We start from the raw sequence: 25,663 nt of genomic DNA, 5'->3' as shown, positions 1-25,663 counted from the left end.
TTATCTCTTCAATCCCAGAGAATTGAAAGATAACCTTGGCAGCGATGATCCAGAGGGAGATATACCAGTCTTGCTGCAGGCTGTCCTGGCAAGGAATCCTAATGTTTTCAGGGAGAAAAGCATGCAAAACAGATACGGGGTACAAAGTGGTGAGGATATGTTTCTATTAATTACATTTTATACATTGAAAAAAAATAGTTAATGTCCTCACAAATGTACATGGATCACAAATATGACACGTTACAATCTTTGTGTTTTACCTTTGGGTAATGTCAGGATGCTGTGTATCTTGGTTATGCCCTGGGGATAAGCAGGGACACTAGAAATCTAATGGGAATTTGGCAAAAATAAGATTAGACGTTTACAAATTAGTGGGATTTTGTTTGGGAGACGGGAGAGGGGGGAGGGCATTGCTTATTTTAATGGCTTTTAAAACATGCATCTTAGGCTCTTTTCTTACTTTTGTCTTATCGTACCAGTGTTAGGTGCTAATGCACCAGTGAGATTGTTAACATGAACTGCAGCTATTCCAAATGGTATTGTTGAAGTGACAGATGGCAGCAGCTCCAATGGCAGGGACATGGGGTTATCAGAGACACTTAATTCTCAGTATCATTATTACAGATTTAGGAGTTTTAGGTCCTGCACATCTCAGTTCTCAACTGTTTGCCGTTCTGAGGTGTTAGAAACTCACTTGGGGGAGTTGTGGAAAAGGGAAATAGCCAAACAAGAAATTAGCTGACAGACAGACCCTGTTCCACAATTGGTTGATGGTCTTTCTTCTCATTTGCACCAGGGATGTTAGTGTACAGTCAAGTAAATGATTAACTGATAACCCTGGGTATGGACCTCCTATGGACAGGGACTGCTGCCACCCTGCGGTGCTGCGTCTGTATCACAGGCAGCAGCATGGGGTGACAGGCAGCTGGCTTGCGCGGGAAGCTGGTTTTTAAACTGGCTCCCCTTGCAGACCAGCTCCCGCCTGCCACCCCCTACTGCTGCCTCTCATAGAACCCTTGGGGACTATTGAATAGTCATGTAACTGCTAAAATTTCATGCAGTTACATGACTATCCAATTACCTGATATCTAACATCCCTAGTTTGCACCTGACACTTGTGTTCCAGGCAGTTATAAAGTGACTGGGAGAGCCTACAGTTCCTCAGTAACCTTCCAGTTGCTCATGGGGCACAATCCTAAGGAGAAAGATGTTTGTGGGAATTGTGGGAATGGTTTATATCCAATACATAAAAATATTTGGAAAGTGAGGAAATGAGTAGATGTTTTGAATCTAAGTTAATTTGTCCCAGGCCTAGAATTTTGCAAAGGAAGAAACAAGAGTTGGTGAAGTTTTTGTAGATTTTGAGAGAGAAGTTATATTTAATTATTGAATTGAACTAAAAGGGAGACATCTTTTGTGAAGCAAATACAGTCATTCTTAGGAAGCTCATTTAAAGTGATAACATTTAAAGAAACTGTTAGGGAAGGAACATATTGGTAACAGTTCTATATTAAAGATAAAACTTAGAGGAATTTACAATTAATTTAGAAATGTAAAATATTTCACGGGATTAAAGGGAAGATGTAACATGCCTAAACTTTCATGAAACTTTAATCTTAAATTTATGTAAACAAAGATTTGTAAACCTCAAGATTTGTAACAATGCTGCTTCAAGAGTCAAATTTTGAGAGGCACAAGGTACTGGAGAAAGGAGTGTGGCATATGAGACAAGTATGACATTATATTGAAGTGGTCCACACAGATGGATTGGAATGCAAGTAGCAGATAGCAAGCCTAAAAGAGAACTAAACCACATCTACTCAGCCACTTCCACTCAGCTATGTTCATTTTAACAATCCTGAATACATAATTGACATGAAATAGAGAACAATGTCCTAGTGAATAGATAATTGGGAATAACTATCCAAGATTTGGTTATGTCTAACAAATCTGGAACACTTGAAGTGTTTCTTTTTGGGGTAGTTTACCATGAAATGATCCATCTAACAACCCTCGTGCTGGTTGAAATTGTTGCCTCCATAATGAAACACATTTTAAATATGAAGACAATTTTATTATCTGACATTTGACACAGTTTGGTTGCTGTTGTAATCTTGAACTACTTGGTGCCTGATTGAAAAAAAATAAGTTTTGTGGAAGTGTGCTGTTAATTAAAACACAACTTTCCTCCTCAAGCTCCAAGAATTAGGGAGGTGGACTTTAGAAAGTGGCATCCAACTCTCTGATGGATTTACTATGGGTTGAACCTCTTTGGTCCAGGACTCTCTGGTCCCACAACATCTGTGGTCTGACAGGAGCAAAGAGCCTTGGCTCGGGGCAGTGGAGTCTCAGTAGCACTGGAGCAGCTGAGCTGTGGTAGCCCTGGGGTGGCAGAGCCACGGTGGCCCTAGGGAGGTGGAGTTGGCTGCAGAGCCAAGGGCCCAGTGGCCTGGAGCCTGACAATCTGCTGACAGACCCTGGGAAAGCCTGGAGTTTGTCAGCAGAGGGGCCAACCTTCCCCGGTCCAGAAAACTCCCTCTTTTGGGACCAGACAAGTCGCGAGCATGATGGAACAGGGAGGGCAACCTGTACTGAGAGTTAGGACAAGATCAGCTAGGGCTTTTCTTTTATGAGGAAGAAGGATTTGTAAGCAAGAATATTTCACTCTATTGCGCAGACAATTAGAGAAATTGACAAGGCACAAGTGGAGTTAGATACTTTTATGCTCTTTATGCCTTTTCAAATCTCCTCTGGCGGTGATAGAAACTTGTGTTGTTCATATATGGTTGGTGAGGGAAGCCAGTGGAGGAATGCTAGTCAATTATATTGAAACCGAGACAAAAAACTGTTAGTACAATGTCAGGATCCCCAGAAAACTGAATAATAAATTAGGACAGTGTTTCTCAATGTTATTTGGCCAAGGAACCCTTTTCAGCTTTTTAGAATTTCAAGGAATCCCTAGGTTTGTCAAGCAAAAAATAAAAAAATGGGGAGCGGGGGGGAGGGACCCACCAATTCATGAAAGTCCCCCCAAATGCATGAAAATCACATTCCTTCCCCAAGACCTCCACCCTCCTTCCTTGAGGCCTCATCCGCTCTGTTCCCCTCCTCTCCATCACTTGCTATCCCCAGCCCTTATACACTCTCACTAGGTTGAGACAGGAGGTCTGGGGTCTAATTGTATCCTTTGGTATATATGGCGGCGACTATTTTCTTCCACTATTTGATTTGAGGAAGTGGGTCTGGCCCACGAAAGCTCATCACCTAATAAACCATCTTGTTAGTCTTTAAAGTGCTACATTGTCCTGCATTTTGCTTCAAAAAGTTTTAGCATTGTCTTTATTTATGAGAGGGGTGAGGAACCTGTTTTGAGTCAAAGGTCACTGACCCACAGAAAAGTGTGTTGGGGGCCACACAAGTGAGATGCAAAAAACCCCAACAACCCTCCAAAGACCCCCAAGCCTTACTAGTGTGGTCCCAAATGTGCTGGTGGGAGCAGGGGAGAGGTGCTGCTGGGTGAAAGGATGCTGGCTCAGGTGGCGGGGTGCTGGGGCAAGGTGCTGGGGCAGGCAGGTGACAGGGTGCTGGGGTCAGGGACACGGTCCTGCTGGGCACTAGGGTGACTGGCAGGCTGCTGGGACAAGGAACAGGGTGCTGCTGGGTGCTAGCGTGGATAGAAGGGTGCTGGGGCCAGGGCCAGGGAGGTGCTGAGTCCTGGGGTGTGAGGCAGGGTGTTGGGGCCAGGGACAGAGTGGTGCTAGGTGCTAGGGTGGATGGCAGGGCTGCCAAGGAGCGAGATAGGGATGGGGTGCAGGATCTGGGAAGGAGGTGGGAGGCGGAAGGCGGAAGGGGGCAAGGTCTGGGTGGTAGGTATGGTGCAGAAGCAGGCTGGATGTAGGGTTTCTGGTCAGTGGGAGGAAGCAGGAGCAGATTGGGGGGTAGGGTGTCTGGTTATGAGGGAGGGTGCAAGGAGGTGACTTGAGTAGGAGTTGGACCTCTCTGAACTGGCACCCTCTGGACCTGACTGGTCCCAGATGAGGGATTTTTGGACCAGGGGAGGTCATTTCAGGGCTCTTAGTTCTCTTCCCCCCTTCCCCGGCTTCTTTGCACCTCTATCCCCTGCAACCCAATTGATCTGCCCACCCCTGCTGATTCCCTACACCTCCCCCAAAACCATCCCTCACAATCCAAGGGAGTGCAGCACCAGTTCCCTGCAGCCCCTCACAGCCCAGCTGAGCTGCCCATCTGTTACGTACGCCCTCCCCCATCCACCTCAGCTCAGCTGAGCCCTGCACTGGTTCCCTGCATGCCCTCCCCCACTGGACTGCTGAGCCCATTTCCCTGCACCTCCCCCAAACCCCGCAAAACTGCTGAACCAAGCGCTGATTCCCTGCCCCTCCCTCCCCTTGAGTCTAGCCCCCCGCACCTCCCTCCTCCTGCAGCCAAACAGCTCTGAGCCCCCCCCCCCACACACACACACACCCCGAAGCCCAGCCCAGATCCCTGGACTTCCCCACTCTGCAACCCAGCTGAGCTCAATTTCCCTGCACTTTCCCCCAAACCATGCAGACCTGCTGACCCAGCACTGATTCCAAGCTCCTGCCTCCGTTCCACCCTCCCCTTGGCTGTGTCTACATTGGCGCGATCTTGCGCCAAAGCGGCTGCTCTTGCGCAAAAACTTGCTTCCTGTCTACACTGGCCATGTGTTCTTGCGCAAGTACACTGACGTTCTCATGTATGAAATCAGGGCTGCTTGTGCAAGAACTACGATGCTCCTGCTCAGGAATAAGCCCTTTTGTGCAACTGTTCTTGTGCAAGAGGCCAGTGTGGACAGGCAACAAGAATTTATTGCATAAGAAAGCCCTATGGCAAAAATGGCCATCTGCACTTTCTCGGGCAAGAGAGTGTCCACACTGCCATAGATGCTCTTGTGCAAAAGCACAGCTCGCACATGGCAGTGTGGACGTGTTCTTGTGCAAGAACTCTTGCGCAAGAAACCGCCAGTGTAGACATAACCTAAGAGTTTCTTCGCATGAGCAAAATTAATTTTGTGTTGTGCACCAGTACTGAGTTCATGTGGCTTGTTTGGATGTGCTACTGTGGCACCCAAGTTATTAATAAATATTTTTAAACCTTTATCTTTTCTCTCTGCTGCCATTTCTCCTCCCTTTGCTCCATCAGCTTCCCTGCCTGCTGCCTCCCAACTCCTCACCCTCCTCTAATGTCCTGATTCCTGACCTTCTTACTGCCCTCAGCCCTCCTGAGACCTGCCCCCACCACCAGCCCTTCTCTCCCCCCTATGCCCACTTCTCCAGTAGCCCCACTCTGATCATGTGAGCTACTCCCCCTTATCCCCTCTTCTAACAGCTCCTTCTACACACCTGCCCTGCGTCTCTCCTCTGGTGGTGGTCCCTCCCCTGCAGGTGTCTGCCCTTCTGCTTCACCATCAGAATCCCCTGGCACTTGCACCTGCTCTTAATCCTGCACCCTCCTGTTCCCTCCCCCTTCCCTCACTGCCCCTACCTCCTTTGCCCTCTTTTTCCCTGATGCCCACCCCCTCACCACCCTCTGCCCCCGTTCCCCTCATGCCCCGTACCCTCACACATGACTTGCTCCATCCCGGCCTTCCTCATACCCACCCCTTCTTTCAAGCCTTTTCCCAGCACCTCCCCGTTCTCCCTCTAGCCCCCAATGCCCTTACCCTCTCCCCTCCCAGCATCACCCTGTCCCCCTCCCACTGACACCACCTCCTGCCTTTTTCCTCATTGTTTGCACTTGGCCCCCTGGCATTTGTCTCTCCTCTACCCTGTCCCTTTGGTGCATTCCCAATCTCTTCCCCCTCTCCTCTCCCCCTCCGCACAAGCTCCTTCCTCTCCCAGCCCTTCCCCTTCTCCTACCTTCTGCCTTCCACTTTGTGGGGCTGGAGTCTGCACTCCGTCCCCGGACTCCGAACCCGCAACTCAGCCATACGGTGCAACGCAGCACCCAGCAGTTTTAAAATCGCGGGGCCGTGATATTACATCACGCCCGGGCATTTCCCCGCCTACCGGTTTGAGCACGCCGTACAGGGCAGCAGCAGCCAGCAAGGGGGAGCTCAGTGAAGGTTGCGCATGGACGGGATGGGGACGAGGGATAGACGCTCTGGGTCCGGGGTGGGAGGCTGCGTGAGGGGGGCCGGGGCCCGCTCCAGTTCCAAATATTGGTGGAGCATGGGCGCCACGAGCCCATACAACTCGCTGCCCATGCCTCTGCTGGCTAGCCGTCTCTCTCTCTTTCAGAGGGGGCAGGGGAGTACAAGCTCCTCGCGGAACCCCTAGTTTTGCTTCCCCGGAGCACTAATTGGGAAACACTGAATTAGGATACTGTACATAGCACTATTTGTAATGGCTTGAATCTGTGGGTGCCATCTCAGGGAAGACTATCAAAAAGCAAGGAAGAAACACCAACCTTGCGTGTTTGTATAATTAAATTTCACTAATCCAATAACAAATATGAACTCCTAAAGTACTATTAGAGTCTTACTATGGAGTTGCAGGCAATCCCCTTGGGCATTCCAGTGTATCCTGCCATACAGATGAGCTGGACTATGTGGTAGATGGTCACTTTACACCAGTAATGAAAATATTCTAGTTACTCTAGTTACTGTAATATACTGACTAAAAATTTATTTACAAACATAAGACATGAATTATTCACATGATTAAAATAGGAAGCATACACAGATCACTGCAAATCTGGAGATATCCACTTTATAGCCACAGGTATCTGCATAGGCATATCATTTTTGCAAATGCGGATACCAATTTTGTATTTGTATTAAGATTCTGGTAGGAGTGACAGTTACACTGCAGAATGACCACAAAGGGGCAGCAAAGGGTCAGGGATAGAGACTGGGATAGCTACAACATCAGTGGGCCATCGGGGGCAGGAGTGGAGAAAAAGACAGCACTATCTATTATGTATTTCAGAGAGTTTGTCTGTGTGTGTGTCTGTCTGTCCTGCAACTGAGGGCCATGCACCCCTCCCTTGGCAGTGTCCATTGCAGCTACTGCAGCCATGGACTGGTGCTTCTCACCTGCTCACAAGGTGCTGCAGAGAGCGTGAGATGGGTTTGTCCTCTCTCCCTGGGACAGCCTGCATACTGAAACACCTCATCCCCACCCCAAAACAATGATTTAAATGGAGAAAAGAAAAAAAAAACCCAGAACTTATTTGAGTTATGGAACTAACCAGCACTGGGTAAATCTTCTAGTAGATATTATAAGTTAGATTTGTATGTGCAGCATTCTTCATTAATCAAAATGTCTAGACTGCAAACATGTTTTTACAACTCTAATATTTATCTTAACAATACTAACATATAGGTAAGATAGACTGGTTTCCCACTATGTTTTTGTGTCTGTTGAGTGAGGCCTGAGGCATTGGCATGAATTGACACCTGGTGTGCCGGTATCACACTGTACGTCCTACATATTGGATTCTAGTGGATACAGTAAAGCGCAAAAGTGGAATTCCATACACGCTGACATCTACAAACTGTATTAGTTATAAGAATAAGAATTCAGCTTAGAGATTAGGGCTGGAGGATTTATTTTTTTAAAATTATTTTAATAATTCGAAAATGGAAATTTAATAGACCGATTTTAATCTTATCACAAAGGAGTTCACGTTTCCTGATGTTAAGTGATACAGTAGTGATGTTCAGTTGACAGTAGGTAACTAAGTAGATTTTTTTAGGGCTTGCCAAAGTTCGTATGGCATTCATCTAGTATTTAGGCTTTTGGTTGCAGTTGTCTGTGCTCGAATGTGTATTATTTGTTTACTCCTTATTTGTAGCTCTTCAGCCATTTTGCAAGCTAATTTTGGTGATGTACTCCATTTTTCCTGGTTCATGTTGTTGGTTTTTCTGAGATATTTACTAACAACAAGGCATATGAAGAAACTGAACACATAGTTTATTAAGTTTACTTATTAAGTTTGCAGATGATACCAGTCTGGGAGGGGTTGCAGTGCTTTGGAGGATAGGATCATAATTCAAAATAATCTGGAGAAATGGTATGAGGTAATTAGGATGAAGCTTAATAAGGACAAATGCAAAGTACTCCATTTAGGAAGAAACAATCAGTTTCACACATACTGAGTGGAAAGTGGCTGTCTAGGAAGGATTTTCTTTCTATTTTCTTCCACTATTTGATCTGAGGAAGTGGGTCTGGCCCACGAAAGCTCATCATCTAATAAACCATCTTGTTAGTCTTTAAAGTGCTACATTGTCCTGCATTTTGCTTCAGCTACCCCAGACTAACACGGCTACATTTCTATCACTGTCTAGGAAGGAGTACTGCAAAAAGAGATCTAGGGAGACATAGTGGACCACATGCTAAATATGAGTCAACCATGTAACACTGTTGAAAAAAAAAAATCAAACATGATTTTGGGCTGCATTAACAAGAGTGTTGTGAGCAAGACATGAGAAGTAATTCTTCTGCTCTACTCTGTGTTGATTAGGCCTCAATTGGATAATTGTGTCCAGTTCTGGGAACCACATTTCAAAAAAAAATGTGGAGAAATTGGAGGGGGCCCAGAGAAGAACAAAAAAAATGATTAGAGGTCTTGAAAACATGGCCTATAAGGGAAGACTTAAAAAATTGGGTTTGTTTAGTTTGAAAAAGAGAAGCCTGTGAGGGAGTATGATAGCAGTTTTCAAGTACATAAAAGTGTTACAAGGAGGAGGAAGAAAAATTGTTCTGCTTGGCCTCTGATAGGACAAGAAGCAATGGTCTTAAATTGCAGCCTGAAAGGTTTAGGAAAAGCTTCCTGTGACTGTGATTAAATACTCGAATAAATTGCCCAGGGAAGTTGTGGAATCTCCTTCATTGGAGATACTTAAGAGCAGATTAGATATACATCAGTCAGGGGTGATCTAGATCTGTGATGTCCAGCCAACTATAGTGGCTCATGTTATAGTGAACTAGCCACACTCAACCGGCCAAATAGCCAAATGTGGCTAGTGGCTAGGATGTTGGACACCATAGATCTGGTAGTCCTGCCGCGAGGCAGGGGATTGGACTTGAGGACCTGTCGAGATCCCTTCCAGTTCTAATAATCTATGATCACCACACAGTCTGTCTGTCCAATCTAACTTCTGTACAAAGAGCAACATGAAAAATTCTACAGTATTTCAACAAACCATGATAAAAATTCTAGATAGCTTCATGTGATTCCTTTCTTTGAGCCTAATTCTAGAGCAGTGGCAGGTTTAAGGCAGTGTTTCCCAGTTGGTAATCCACGGAACCAGTGGTTCAGCGAAGAGCTGGCACTCCCCTGCCCCCTCTGAAAGAGAGAGAGCTGGCTAGCCAGCTTCTTAAAGAAACAGTACACTTGTTTCCTGTTCCTCCCTGGCAACACAGAGACGTAGGAAGGCGGGGGCAGAGGGAACAGTTGCTTCCAGCCGGCACACTAGGGGGGTGCCAGACAGGAGTGACCCCACGTGACTCACAGCGGGGAGGGAAGCACTCTCCTTCCCCCTCCCCCGCCCAAAGGAACCGGTGCGCGCTGCCTGAACAGCTGGGGCTGTGGCACCCAGCAACTTAGTTCCACCGTTTTTCTGCGCAGTGCAGGAGTGGGGAGGAAGGTCAGGAGACCCGTGGCTGCGCAGTGCCAACTATGCAGGCAGAATGTTCTGCCCTTGAGCTCACCGCACCCTCCTGCCCCGCAGGACGGCATCGTGGAAGTAAGTTGCTGGAGTGCAAGAGCCCCTGCTGCTCAGGCAGTGCACACACCAGCTGTTTGGGGAAGGGAAGTGCAGTTGCACACTTCCCGTAACCCAGAGGTGCTGCAGGATTGCCAGGTACTAGTCCCCTATCCCCTTCCCAGACCCCCCACAAGTACCCTGTCCCCAGCACCCAGCAGCACCCTGCCACACATCCTAGCACCCAGAAGCACCCTGTTCCTTGTCCCAGCACCCTGTCACCCACCCCAGTGTCCAGCAGGACCATGTCCCTGATCCCAGCATCCTGCCCCAGCACCCCGCTGCCTGTGCCAGCATCATGCCACCCAGCAGCAACCTCTCCCCGGCCCTAGCACCCACTAGTACCCTATCCCCTGCCCGCACCAGCACAGTTGGGACTACGTTAGTGAGGCTTGGGAGGTTTTTTTTGCATCTCATTTGTGTGGCCTCAACTGACTTTTCTGTGGGTCAGTGACCCTTGACTCAAAACAGATTCCTTGCCCCTCTCATAAATAAAGACAATGCTAAAACCTTTTGAATTTGACATATTTTATTTAAAAATTAAGCCTGGACAACATGCCCCCAATTGGGGCCAAATCCCCATCTCACTTCAGCATCATAACACTCCTGCATCTCCTGACCCCAAATCTGAGCCTATAATACACTGGAACCCCCTGTCCTGTGCCTCTTACATCCCCAAACTCCTGCATCCCCACATCCTCAGTCTTCTGCCACAACACTCCTGCACCATCCACACATGGTAAATCTGTGTCTTGAGCCCATCATACTCATAGTCTCCTTGCCTTGAGCCTCACATGTATCCAACCCAATCTCCAGCACCCTCATATCCACAAGCCTGCGAGTTGCTCGGCACCCCAACCTTCCACCTGAGCCCAACACTCTCCAGCCTGGAGCCCCCTCCCCAGCCAGCATCCCCTTCTCCTGTATCCAAATTTCCTCCCAGTGTTTGCACTTCTCACCCCTTCCCACACCCAAATCCCTCATTCCCAACCCTGCACCTCCTGTCTCAACCCAGTGAGAGTGTATAAGCACTGGGGATAGCAAGTGATGGAGAGATGGGGAACAGAGAGGATGGGGCCTCAAAGGGGTGGGGTCTTGGGGAAGGAATGTGATTTTCATGCATTGGTGGGTTCCCTTTTTTGCTTGACACACCTAGGTGTTCTTTGAAATTCTGAAAATCTGAAAACGGTCCCATGGCCAAATAAAATGGAGAAACACTGGTTTAAGGTATGATAAGAGTAAGCTGCATACCGAATTTGGCAGTCCTAGCTCTTATTGTTTAGGAGGAGTTGTTGAACAAACAGATAGATGCACAGACAAACAGATTCACGTACAGACAGATAATCAACTATATATTTGAGAGAGTTTAAGGGAAGATTTACTTGCATACCAGTTTAGTGCATTAGCCAGTTAAGTGTATTAGCCAGTTAAAGTTGAGTCCATAACAGCTTTTAATCAAAGAGCTGTACAAGCTAACTGAAACTGGCTCTTAATTTGCAATTGACTTATTACATTAGAAGGTTGTGTTAGTGTGACGAGCTATAGGTAGAAAGATTGGGAGGGGACCCCAGATTGCAGCGTCTCCGTGTTTTAGCTGTTCCCCAGGCGTTCCTCCCTCTATTTCTCCAGAAGTGCTGCATTATGCACATTGGAACAGAGACCTCAGTGCCATAGCCTTTCAAGCACACATGCCCAAATGAGCATGTGTGGCCAGAGAATTTTAAAGAACAGTGACATATAGGCTGGGTAATCTACCAGTGAGAACTGATACATGTTCAGACTCATTCAGAATCATTACACCCAATAAAATCGTTGCATTCATAACTGCTGGAGAGAAGGATGGTAATTGAATTTTCTCTCAGTGGCCAAGAGTTATCTGAGCTATTGACTTGTAGCCTTTATAATCGCAAACAATGTTTGGAAAAAGTCATTAATTTAGCTTAAATTCAACCTAATTTCACAATTATTTTGTGTGCAGAGGTTGAAAAGTCGACGTGTTCTATAATTAAAAGCCATTCAGGTCAAAAATGACAAATTAAGTTTTTAATTAACTCATAAATCTAATGATTTACTTGTAAAATATAAAATAATCATTCTTTAAGCAAAAAGTGTGTATAATTTGTCAGTTTTCCATTTGCTTAGTATAGGTTTAATATGTGACTTGCCACTTGTTTTGTATTTATAATACTGTGAAAATGGTTTAAATGTTGGCTTGTGAAAGGTCTTTTTCGTCCTGATATGAGCACTGTAAGAATGGTCACTTTTGAGGGTTTCTATCATTGATACCTGTTTTGTTCCTCCTCATTTTCCTCTCTTTCCCCACTCCTGGAATGAAGCAGGAGTTGTGAACTGTACTCCTGTGACATGTATCCCTCAGCTGGACAGTGCAGTTTTTCCCCTCTACCAGCATTTATACAAGATAACCACATAAAGCATAGTTACACAAGCTTTGTGGGAGTCAAAGCTTTTTCTCCCCATATTATTGGATATAGTGAAAATGCCTATATTAAAATGATACAAGTCTCAAACTTCTTCATGCAGTCATAGAGACTTTTCCTCCAATTCTCAGCTAGTTAAACTGTGTTAATCTACTTGGAATCCAACACTTGACAACTATCAGGTAGGTAATGACTGCTGCTTTCCAAGAGTATTATCAGCTCTCTTCCCTGAATAAGAGAAGAGGGTGGGGAGGGAAGGGAACAAGACCTATCTATGTAAAAAAGCTTCAGAAGGGTAGTCAAGTTAGTCTGTAACAGGAAAAACTTTAAAAAAACAACAAATAGTCTAGTAGCACCTTAAAGTCTAACAAAACATGTAGATGGTGTCATGAGCTTTCCTGGGCATAACCCACTTCTTCAGATGACAGCAGTATTAGAAGTCCAGATCCAAGAATAAATAAGAGAAGGAGGGAGGGGGAGAGGAGGAGGAGGAAAAAAAGAGCAAAACAAGGAGAGGAGGGGGAAAAAAAGACAGAGTAGATGGTTCAAATAGTTACAAGAGGCTGATAAGAACCAAGTGCAAGAACCATTAGCACTTCCATTGTTTGGTTAGTTGGTTAAGTCATTACTACACTCCACATCCCTTCTGGCTGGGAGGAGAGCAGGGCTAACAGGGAGAGGGCAGGGGTGTATGTGGGGGAGAACAGGTTGGCAGGAAGCAGGACTGGTTGAGAGGGGGCTGGAGAAGCAGGGCTGGGTGGGGTGCGGGGAGGGGAGGGGGAAAGAGCGGGGGGAGAGAATCGGCCATCGGGGAGCGGAGATAGCCCGGGCGCATGCAGATCCCGCGGTGCTGCCTGTCCCACGCACGGTTCTGGAGAAGCATGAGTGAGTCCGGCCCTGGGGATTCCATCCTGCCTCACCCTCACCCTCCCTCCTCTCTACTGTGAAGTTGTGTACTGCCTGGCTGGTAGACATGCTCACGCAGTGTGAACATGTCTACCAGCCAGGCAATGTGCAACTATGTACTGATACTCATAATAATAAAACTTAATTAGAAAATACTGGACTGTCCTTTTCAAAACCGGACACCTGGCAACCCTATTTAGGGAGGTTGTGAAATCTCCATCACTGATGATATTTAAAAGTAGATTAGATAAACAACTATTAGGGATAATCTAGATGGTGCTTGGTCCTGCCATCAGGGCAGCAGATTGGACTTGATGACCTTTCAAGGTCCCTTCCAGTTCTAGTATTCTACGATCATAAAGAGCCCAGCAGCATATTAATATTATGTGGGGAAAGCTCTTCAATGATGATGTTTCCATGTGAAGTCAGTATAAAGAATCCTGTTTCCTGAACCTTCAGTTTTGTCCCATCTTTAGCTATATGGAAAAAGTTCCGCTCTCTATTCCAGTTGTTGAATTGGTGGACCAATTCCATAGTTTCATGTCAGGTTAATCGTATAGTTGGGTTGAATGTCAGTAAAAACCAATTTCATGCTTGCTCTCTCTTTTTGGGACACTCTCTCTTTTTTTTAAAAAAAAAAAAGGCTGGGGGTGGGGAGATCAGATAACACAGGAAACATGAACCAATGGACAGCAAAATTATATAGAGTGGTGAAACTTGAAACAATGAGGACTATGGTACTTCTCTTCCTAGAACATAAGAATGGCCATACTGACTGAGATAATTTGTCCATCCAACCCAACATCCTGTCTTTCGACAGTAGCCAATGCTAGGGGCTTTGAGGGAATTAACAGACAGGTAGTCATGAAGTTACTCATCCCTGTGGTCTATTCCCACCTTCTGGTGTACACAGTTTAGGGACATTTCAGAGTACTCCTGCCTATCTTGGATTATAGCCATTGATGGAATTACCTGTCTATCTAGATCTGCAGAATGTGTCTGTACTAGTGATGACGGGCAAGGCTACAACAATGGGACATATGAACAGAAAGGGGGAATGAAGTTTTGAACACTTCTCAAGGAGGACACTTTCACTCTTGAAATCAGAGAAAGCCACAATATTGTTTGGTCGCTACATAATAGATTATAAATATTACAATGGACAGGGTTAGCGGGATGGAGTGAGATCTAAGGTGAATGGTTCCTGACTGTGAAAAATCATTGTGCCACGCAAGTCTTGAGATTGCTGAGTGTAGACCTGTTTACCTCAAGGTCAAAGAATCATATGTCTTTAATAAGATAGGGACCTTGAAGCAGTCATGAAAGATGCTACTTTTCATGATCCTTCGAGTCCCTCTTCATGTGATCCTTTTGAATCCATTTCATGACTAAAAAGATCACAACAGAACCAAGTCTCAGTAACAGCTGTGCCACGCTTTGCTTGGTGACAGTTTTCAGAATTAATCAAGATGCCTCTGGTAAGGCAGCTTCAGATCAGACCGCCTGACACCAGTGTCAAAAATCCACCAAAACTCTAATTTTCAAATTCTAGGCTTCTAGATATAGCAAAGTAGAAATTGAATTCTTCAGGAAACTCCCAAAAACTCTGTCATGTTAAAAGCTTCAAAGGGGTAGCCGAGTTAGCCTGTAACAGGAAAAACTTAAAAAACAGCAAATAGTCTAGTAGCCCCTTTAAGACTAACAAAACATGTACAGTAAAACTCCGATGGTCCTGCATCTGATGGTCCGGCACCATCAGGAACCCGGAAGTGCTCCGGGCAGCCGGACCATTGGAGCTGATCTGCCCCCAGCTTCCCCGATTCAGCTGCTGTTAAAACTGACCAGCGGCTGAATGAGGGAAGCTGGGGGCAGAGCAGCTGGGGTGCTGCTGGGTAGCGCTGCCCCTCGGGGCTGCAGGACCAACCCGGCAGCACCCCAGCTGTCCCTGATTCAGCCGTTGCTGATAATGACCAGCGGCTGACTCCAGGAAGCCCGAGGCAGAGCAGGTCTGCCCCGGCTTCCTGGAATCAGCCCCTGGTCAGTTTCAGCAGCAGCTGACTTGGCTACACCTTGGACAGAGCAGCTGGGGTGCTGCTGGGTTGGTCCCCACAGCGCCAAAGTGCGGCGTTGCGGGGACGAACCCGGCAGTGCCCCCGCTGCTCTGCCCCAGGCGTCCTGATTCAGCCGCTGCTGAAACTGACCAGTGGCTGACTCCAGGAAGCCCGGGGAAGAGCAGCTCTGCCTCAGGCTTCCTGCAGTCAGCTGCTGATCAGTATCAGCAATGGCTGAATCGGGGACACCTGGGGCAGAGCAGCTGGGGTGCTGCCGGGTTGGTCCCCGCAGCGCCAAGGTGCGGCACTACCGAACCAACCCGGCAGCACTCCAGCTGCTCTGCTGCAGGCATCCCTGATTCAGCCGGTGCTGAAACTGACCAGCAGCGGCTGAATCAGTCCGGCTCTGCCCCAGGCATTCCTATCGGAAGGGGGGGCTATGAGGGGTCTGGGGTGGCATCCCCCCCAACCCTACCCCAGACCCCTCATAGCCCCCCCTTCCGATAGTCTGGCATATTTGATAATCCAGCACCCCCTGGGTCCTAAAGGTGCCAGATTATCAGAAGTTTACTGTAGATGGTATCATGAGCTTTCCTGGGCACAATCCACTTCTTCAGATGACAGCGTCTGAAGAAGTGAGTTCTGCCCACGAAAGTTCATTATGCCATCTACATGTTTTTAGTCTTTAGGGGGCTGCTAGACTATTTGTTGTTGTTTTTTAAAGTTTTTTCACTCTGTTTTCTTGGAAGAAACAAGTACGCACAAGCAAAATTCAGATACCCCTGTTAGAAATGACATTTATACATAATTTGGAATTATTAAGGACAATCTGGAGTACTTGCAATGAGGATTTATTTCTAGATCTAAAACCATGCACCCTTAGGAAACCTGTTTCAATCATTTGGTGCATGATTAGCTGGGGGAGAAATGAACTGATTGCTAAATGTGAGTACATCTCCCATTTAGTAAGGACAGCATCATTGATAAATCCTTCCCAGGTTAACAGGCACTTTGCAAGCCCTGTTTTTTAAATTCATAATCAGGATCTCTTTTTAACCGTTCTCTCCTCTTCAACAAGAGCTTTGGAAATGTGTGTTTATCCATGACGTCTCAGTACTGCAGGATGACATTCTTATTAGAATGGACCCCGCATTAATGCTTCAAGTTAACTTTCTTTTCCTTAGGACAAAGGATTGGAGTAATTACTGTCCTCCTGAGTCCCTTGAACACCTTAGAGCAGGACTAGTCAACACACAGCCTGCAGGCCACATGCGGCCCATAGCCCATTTGTTTGTGGCCCGCGGGTGGGAGCTAAAACAAAAAAGTAGTTAATATATAATGGTCTTCTGTTGATGTTGTTTTAGTAGTTAAATTCCTGGGCTGTCATTGCTCATTAAAAGTGCTGACATATGGGTGAAAATCAAATAAATATTGCATTTTATTAATATCAGCAGAAATGATTTAAATGGGGCCTATGTGTTGTGTAGTTTTGCTTTAATCTTTGTATTCATGCTCGACAGTGTGAAAGAAGCTATTTGCATATATTTGCATTCAACCACACTTAAATTGCCGCCCCCCGCATGTGCTGTGAATATCTTTGGGCTTCCAAAGTTGAGTAGAGACTAAAAAGGTGATCAAAATATATCTGTCCAAGGTTGAGGCCTCTAGAAATTAAAAGTATGTCATGTTCAGTACTAGCTAGCCATCTGGTAAAAACATCCTAATAGGAAGATGATTAAATCAAGTATCTTGGAAACTTGTGAAGGTAAGGAGGCAGCTCCATTTGTGGGTATTGATGCATACTCAATTGGAAAATGGCAGAGGTTTGATGGTCAGAAGGTTTGAATGCTTCATTTTAGGAAATCTGCAAAACAGTATCTTTGTTTTCAGAATACTAGAAAGCGTCCATCTTGTATTAGCTTTTTGTCAGAGAATTTTACATCAAATTCTATTTAAGTAACTGGTCATGCCCCCAAGACTTGCAATATATATATCATTCACCATCCCAGGAATTATAGTCACTATAAATATCCCATTTGGAAGACACAATGGGTATCTCCCCCCATTTCCCACTTATAAACTTGTTTTCTCAAACCTTTTATGTCCAGCAGGCTTGACAAATCTATTAAATTGGCTGATTTTCCAAAGTTATTATGAAGTGCATTTGCTAATTTCAAGTTTAAAGTTTAGTTAGTGTTTGTTACAGCTTTGATAGCTACCTACTCAGGATATGATTTCTAAGAGACATCTAAAACTACATTCAGAGTCTAAGATATGACCTGTTTCCCTTTTCATCATAGCTGGTAGTTAATTTGAAAGATCTAGGAAAGATAATTTCTAGGTAAAAATAACTTTTTTCCTATTCACACTTGTGCAGTGCACCATAAATGAGTTTATATTGAAATGATACAGAGGCTGTAGCAGTTACAAAACACAGTTGCTTCTTCGCTCCTTGTGGGTTACTGCTCTGTTCATGGCATGCACTATAGGAAGTTAGATTAAAAACCTAGATACCATGGTGGGAAGGTTTCATTGTAATACTACTTTATTTCTTAGAAATGAGAACGATAACACACAAAGAACTTCAAAGCAGAAAGAGAAAGCATACTTTAGAGAAAGCATTCTTTCTAACCCAGAAACACAGCTGACCCCCTTCCCACTCCAAATTCTAGACTGCCTACAGACTGAATGTTGCTAGGTCCAGATTACATATTTCTGTAGAGAGATCTAGCATCATGAAACCCTTGAGAATCTTGACATGATAGATCACAATTTTAACAGGTTCAATAATATCACAGTTACACACATTCTTCATGATAGATGCTAGCTATTTGTATACCCAGGGATACAATTCAGATCTTCATATATAACGTTTGTCAGAATCAAGTTCCAGTCAATTTAGCGGATTATTTTTACCCTGTATTTCTTCTGGACAGATCCAGGTGTTTTCAACTAAAGGCTGAATTTCTCTAGTCCAGCACTTTCCGATCTGGCAATATCCATGGTCTGGCATGATTTTAGTTAGCTGGATGTCCACTTATCATAGGTGTGGCCAAGTTTCCCTCGATCCTGTAAAGTTTACAACCACCAGTCCTCCTTCGAGTAGTGTCCCCATGAGTGCTCCACTCTAGATGAAGGGTCGCCCTAAGCCACAGATCGGAGCTTTGTACAGCAGTTTCCCCTGTTGAGCCACGCATGCCCAGGAGGCGTCTTGAGCCCTTCCTGCCTCCTGAGGAGCGCGGCTCAACCCCCTCCCTTTCAGTTCCTCTTTAACTGCCCTCGTCAGCGGACGGAGCAGCCAGGAGCTCCCTGTCAGACTATCTGACTACTTCCCCTTTTAGTTATTTAGGCATAGTTACCTTCCTCTGTTCTATCCAAATTAGTCTCTCCTTTGTTTTCTTAAAAAAAAAAAAAAAAAAAAAAAAAAAAAAAAAAAAAAAACCAGCCCCCCCCCCCCCCCTAGAAATAGGAAAAATAGACTTAATTAAAATCCCCCCGCAGGGGGCTTGAACTCACCTCAAACCGGGACTCCGGTGAACCGGCATTCTCCCGGCTGTCAAAGCAAGAGACACATGAAGACATTAAAAAAAAGAAGAAGAAAAACCACTGAAACATATACTACAACAACAGTATAGAAGATATATATAATAATATGAAGGAAGAGAGAGTTCGCCATGTCCGGCTCCTCAGGTTTTAAAAAAATGCGGTCAATGCTGGGACCCAATGCCGGCTTCAAATGGTCACTCGGACTGCATACGCTGTTTGGGGGAGACTCACTCTCCCCACAACTGTACCCATTGTAATTCCCTAATGGCGAGAGCCAGAAAAGACTGTGAGCTCTGCTTCAGAATGATTTTATTTGAAAAAGCATTACAGTCTGCGGGGGAACAACCTACAGCATGGCAAGAGCCTCCCCCGCCTTCCACGAATAACGCGAGAGCGAAACCCTCTCCATCCCGCTCCCTTCCAGCCTCTTCCTCTCCCAAACGCAGAGGAGAGGCACACCAGGCTGGGAAGTCCCCTGCCACTAAGGCTTCAGGGCGATCCTCCCACTCCGCACCGGCATCGGGGCGCGCAACAGCTGAGCGGCCCCGGGAGCACTCTAAGCAGCTGTCATGGCATGAAAAGCGGGCGCCGCTTCAAACTGCGGTGCCGCTTGAAAGCGCGGCACCGCTTCCAGCCCTGGCGCCGCTTCAACCCTCTGCGGCGCCGAAAGCTGCAGCACGGCTTAAAGCTGCAGTGCCTATTAAAGTCACGGCACCGCAGCAAAAGGATGGACAGCCTCTGAAGCCACTAGCACCAGCTGATGTTCCGCTGGTCCTGCCACATCCAGACAAGCAGCCAGATGAGGCTGCTAGGGATCAGCCCCAGCAAGAGACTGATCCACACAGCAGGCATCACTATTTGTGCCTGCCCTCTACTTCTTACTCTCCTGGGAGGTCTCCATCAAGGCAGTCCCCTCCCAGGTCGATATCACCGTTATCTCTTCAGGATGCTCCCTTTCCTGATGATGACCACCGCACGGTCTATTCCTCGCAACATCCATCACCTGGGAAGGCTCGCTCCCACCATTATAGGGCTTCACCACAACATAGCCCATGGCACCCATACTGGCCTTATCCACCTCCACCTTATCCACTGCAAGGGGGCCGTGGGAACACTGGGAGCCATATGGACACTGCTCCCCACCTCGCTCCACCACAGCCCGGAGAAGTTTGCCTCAGCCACAACCTGTACCTCCAGCAAGACTTTCGGAGGACGAGGCGGAACGAATCTCAGACAATGACTCAGATACTCAGTCAGTAAACGTCACACACTCTGATGCCCTTGATGCGCAACCAGAGGACGCCGTAGTACCGTCAGACACTGGAACAATTGACGACCTAAAACAGTTCCAAGAACTATTCAAGAGAGTAGCGACAAGCCAGAATGTCTCCCTGCAAGAGGTGCAGAAGAAACAATGCCAATTGCTAACGATCTACATCCGACACTACATGGCAAGATTGCCCTACCCATAGACGAGGCAATCATGGAGACCTCAGAAGACCTGTGGAAGACGCCTGCATCCATCCAACCAACTAACAGGAAAATTGACAAAGTACTTTGTCCCCTCAAAAGACAACGACTTTTTCTTCACTCACCCACAACCTAACTCACCAGTCATGGACTCAGCACAACAACAATATAGAACGGGCAATGCAGACAAGGACCACAAAAAGTTGGACTCCTTTGGCAAGAAAATATACTCCTCTTCCACTCTACAACGCAGAATATCAAATTACTCTGCTCTCTTAGCAAATCACAACTTTGACAACTACTCAAAACTGGGAAAACTAATGGCACACCTCCCTGACTCCCCAAAAGACCCATCTTGAAATCAATAGTTCATGAGGGCCATATGATCGCCCGCACTGCAGCCTGAGTTACAGCTACAGCGGTGGTGATGCATAGAGCTTCTTGGCTCCAGTTGTCTGGAGTTCCCCGCGAACTCCAGCCCAAAGTGGAAGACTTGCCATTTGACAAGCAAAAGTTATTTGCAGCCACTACGGACGAAATGCTCCACAACAGCAAAAATTCTAAGCCCACACTTTGCACGTTAGGTATGTGCACGCCACCCTATAAACGCAGGCGATACACCCCATATAATTCATATAATCGATACCAGTATGGACAATACAATCGACCACAGAGACCTTATGAAGACACCAGACCAAGACAGCGAGGTCCCAGAAGGCGACCCAACCAAGCCCGCCCACTGACTACCCAACCATCTAAGCAGCAAATTTGAACATTTGGTCGAGGGCCTGCAAGACCTCCCTCACGATCTAGCATCACCTCAACATGGCCATCTATTCAACCACCGCTTGCGCGCCTTCCTCCCACAGTGGGAATCCATAACATCGTACCGCTGGGTCCTAGAGATAATTTGAGTGAGCTATACCATCCCTTTGATTTCTATCCCCCCATCCTTCCCCCTACCCCGTCCCTTTTCAGGGACCACTCTCACGAAACCCTTCTAAAACAAGAAATCAATCTGCTCCTCATCATCGGAGCTATAGAAAGTGTACCCCGAGAGTTCCACAGGAGAGGGTTTTACTCGAAGTATTTCTTGACTGAGAAAAGAACAGGGGATTGGAGACCTATATTGGATCTCTGCAAACTGAACAAATTTCTCAAGAAACAGCGTTTCAAGATGGTCACTCTCTCCGCAATCATTCCTGCGCTAGATCAAGGGGACTGGTTCGCAGCCCTCGACCTCCAAGATGCCTATTTCCATATAACCATCCTCCCCTCAAACAGATGCTACCTACGCTTTGTGCTCGGTCCAGACCGCTTCCAATACAAGGTTCTTCCCTTCGGCCTCTCATCAGCTCTGAGGGTATTCTCGAAGATACTAGCTGTTGTAGCTGCGTACCTCAGACAGCAGAACGTTATCATATTCCCCTACCTGGACGACTGCCTTCTAAAGGGATCCTCATACGCCGAAACCATCTCTATGATTCATACGACTGCGGCCCTCCTCAATCGTCTAGGCCTCCTGATCAACAAAGACAAATCAACGCTGCACCCTATCCAAGATATAGAGTTCATTGGCACACGACTGGACTCCGTTATAACCCGAGCATACCTACCTCGGCAACATTTCGCAACTATACAGGAAATTATAACCGGGATGCTCACAATGCCTACTACCACAGTACTTACATGCCTCTGACTAATGGGACACATGGCTTCCACCACCTACGTAGTCCGCCATGCTCACCTACACTTTTGATGCTTCCAGCTCTGGATGGCAACCGTTTACATCCCATCACGGCACCCTCGAAGCAAGAGGATTACTATCCCACCAAACGTGCTTGCATCCCTATGATGGTGGACCGTGCCAAACAATCTTCTGGCAGGGGTCCCATTCCAACAAACTGAACCCACTGTCCAAATTACCAGGATGCTTCCCTCCTTCGGCTGGGGAGCACATATGGACAGCCGCGAAGTTCAGGGCAGGTAGTCCCCAAATGAGACACTCCTGCACATCAACCTTCTCGAATTAAGAGCAGTAAGGAATGCATGCGCGCACTTTGCTTCCGACATCTCCAATCATACAGTTCACATCCTAACGGACAATATTTGCACAATGTTCTATATAAACAGACAGGGCGAAGCCCGCTCCCTATGCGCGGAAGCTATTTGCCTCTGGAACGCGTGCATCCGCAACCAGGTCACCCTCAGAGCATCCTACTTGCCAGGGGTGAACAATACCAGAGCGGACTCCCTCAGTCGAAACTTCACCTTAGACCATGAATGGGAACTACACACGGAGGTCACAAACTCAGTTTTCCACCAGTGGGGACGGCCCTCTATAGAGCTCTTTGCTTTGGCCCAGAATACCAAATGTCCCCAATTCCGCTCATGTGCGGGACTTGGCAAGCACTCTCTGGGGGATGCCTTCCTAATCAAATGGGCAGCCCCCCTACATTACGCCTTTCCCCCCATACCTCTCATCCCAAGAGTCCTACACAAAATCCTGAGAGACAAAGCCCTAGTCATCCTGATTGCCCCATCATGGTCTCGCCAAACCTGGTACCCTTCACAAGCTAGTGGTCCAGCCTCCCTATCCACTACCATACTGGATAGACCTATTATCTCAGGACAATGGCAGGATACTACATCCCCAACTCCGTACCCTGCATCTTCAGGCGAGGCTTCTTTCTGGTTCTCCGAGATAGAAGACTGCTGCTCACAGCAAGTAAAAGACATCCTCCTCCATAGCAGGATGCAATCCATGCGAAAAACCTACCAGCAGAAATGGGTACTATTCTCTCACTGGTGTCAACGAGCCAAAGTGGAACCCCTTGTCTCTCCACTGAATACCATACTAGATTACATTATGGACCTTAAAGCATCAGGACTGTCAATTTCCTCTCTAAGAGTACGTCTCTCTGCAATAGCAGCATTTCATACCTCGGTGGACGAGGATAAATACTCCATTTTTAACCATCCTATCACGAAGAGGTTCCTCAAGGGACTCCAAAATGTGTACCCACCATATAAGGCCCCACCCCCCTTGTGGGACCTAAATCTCGTTTTGGACTACCTCACCAGACCTCCTTTTGAACCATTGGCAACAATACCACTTCCTTTCCTTTTTATGAAAGTCTGTTTCCTCTTAGCCACCTCCTCCGTCAGAAGGGTGAGTGAACTTGCAGCACTAATGTCGGAACCCCCTTACACAGTTTTCATAAAGGATTGGGTCATACTTAGACCCCACCCGACGTTCCTGCCTAAGGTCTGTACGGAATTCCACGTCAACGAACAGATCGTATTACTTAACTTTTTCCCGAAACCACACTCTTCCCAGTGAGATGTCACCCTGCATACTCTGGACATCCGGAGGGCTCTGGCCTTCTTCCTAGAAAGAACACAACCATTTCGTAAATCTGAAAGACTTTTTATTTCCATCGCTGAACGATCAAAAGGGGCACCAATATCATCGCAACGAATCTCAAAGTGGATTTCGACATGTATAATCAAGTGCCACTCTCTAGGCAATAGACCGCTACAGTGCCTACCATGAGCGCATTCCACCTGAGCCACGGCTGCCTCTACAGCCTTTCTGGGCAACGTCTCCTTAAGAGACATTTACTGGGCAGCAAGATGGTCTTCAGACCATACTTTTGCTAAACACTACGCTATTCTTCCACAACTCGAGTGATTCAGCAGTTGCCACAGCAGTGCTCTCTACAACTGCCAAACAATGACTCCGGCTCCCTCCAGCCTTACATTGAATACTGCTTTGTAGTCACCTAGGGTGTGTCTAGACTACATGCCTCCTTCGACGGAGGCATGTAGATTAGCCAGATCGGAAGAGGGAAATGAAGCCGCGATTAAAATAATCGCGGCTTCATTTAAATTTAAATGGCTGCCCCGATCTGCCGATCAGCTGTTTGTCGGCAGATCGGGGGAGTCTGGACGCGGTGCCCCGACAAAGAAGCCTTTCTTCATCGACACAGGTAAGCCTCGTGAAACCAGGTTTACCTGTGTCGATGAAGAAAGGCTTCTTTGTCGGGGCATCGCGTCCAGACTCCCCCGATCTGCCGACAAACAGCTGATCGGCAGATCGGGGCAGCCATTTAAATTTAAATGAAGCCGCGATTATTTTAATCGCGGCTTCATTTCCCTCTTCCGATCTGGCTAATCTACATGCCTCCGTCGAAGGAGGCATGTAGTCTAGACACACCCCTAGAGTGGAGCACCCACGGGGACACTACTCGAAGAAGAAAAGGGAGTTACTCACCTTGTGCAGTAACGAGTGTTCTTTGAGATGTGTGTCCCCGTGGGTGCTCCACGACTCTCCCTACCTCCCCTCTGCTCGGAGTCGAAATTCTCGGGCGGAGACGAGGAACTGAAAGGGAGGGGGTTGAGCCGCGCTCCTCAGGAGGCGGGAAGGGCTCGAGATGCCTCCTGGGCATGTGTGGCTCAACAGGGGAAACAGCTATACAAAGCTCCGATCTGTGGCTCAGGGCGACCCTTCATCTAGAGTGGAGCACCCATGGGGACACACATCTCGAAGAACACTCGTTACTGCACGAGGTGAGTAATTCCCTTTCCTGGCTCTCAGGGTTCTGTGCTGTTATTTACCCCTAAATTTCATGTAAGAGCCCAGCAAGCAGTGGAAGTGTTGGTAATGCCGCTAAGCTCTAGTGTGGTTTTTATGATTTATCTACTTATTTCCTTGTGACAATACAATACAACACAATTCTGTGACAGCATTAACAGTTAAGAGAGTTGTTAAGCCTTGACTAGGCATAGGCTTTTATAGGGTGTATCAGTAGAGTCATATATTATTAAGCAGCACTGAAACATTTTTCCATTTATTTGCCTCAGCAAAATAAAGAGAGACCCACTTGCTACAATATTGACCTCCTATAGTTTGGCAAATTCTCTGGTTCGGTACCTGTCAGATCCTGAGTGTACCAGACTAGAGAGGTTCAATTTGTAGTGTGTTAAGACTGAGTCAGGACTAGCTTGAGAAATAGATTTTTATTCTGGGGGGCAGCCTGTTGAAGGAGGTACGAGATCTAATGGTGTCCCTCAAAGATATAGTGTAAACTGTGGTACAAGTTTGGCCTATTTTTATAATTATTTCCCGCCTTCACTTGCTTTCCTTTCAGGTCAGCTTTTTTTCCACTCCTACCCTCCTCTCTCCCCAACCCCACCCCCTTTTCCTACTATTTGGGAATTGATTCCTTTGAGGATAGTGTGTTTTGCCCTGAAGGCTATTGCAATTCATTCTTCTACAAGGTGGATTTTTTTTTTAAATTACTGCATGGGTGTATGCAGTATTAAACTAGTTTAAAAAAATGTTTCTGGTTTGATTATATGATGCTTTCTGGAAAGCACAAAACCCTCTAATTATATTGGATAAATAAACAATATTGTATCTGGATGCGTGCTGTAGGCCACTGGATTATTAGTAGTTCATTTTCATGGCTGTTACTGTGAAGCCATATTTATCTGTGATG

At 46.6% G+C, this 25,663-nt stretch overlaps 1 protein-coding gene across 8 annotated transcripts in view; it reads left to right on the top strand.

Annotated features, from left to right (window-relative positions):
• Window positions 1-25,663, top strand: part of NIPBL (NIPBL cohesin loading factor) — a 312,200-nt gene that overhangs the window by 120,224 nt on the left and 166,313 nt on the right. For all 8 annotated transcript variants that reach the window (XM_075932528.2, XM_006139460.5, XM_006139462.4 and 5 more), the window contains one exon: window positions 19-149. In XM_075932528.2, the coding sequence (XP_075788643.1) occupies window positions 19-149 (131 nt within the window). The remainder of the gene's footprint in view (window positions 1-18; window positions 150-25,663) is intronic.

The sequence above is a fragment of the Pelodiscus sinensis genome, chromosome 6 (assembly GCF_052426305.1).
Source record: "Pelodiscus sinensis isolate ZL-2025 chromosome 6, ASM5242630v1, whole genome shotgun sequence".
Taxonomy (NCBI): Eukaryota; Metazoa; Chordata; order Testudines; family Trionychidae; genus Pelodiscus; species Pelodiscus sinensis.
This window is presented reverse-complemented; position numbering and strand designations above follow the sequence as displayed.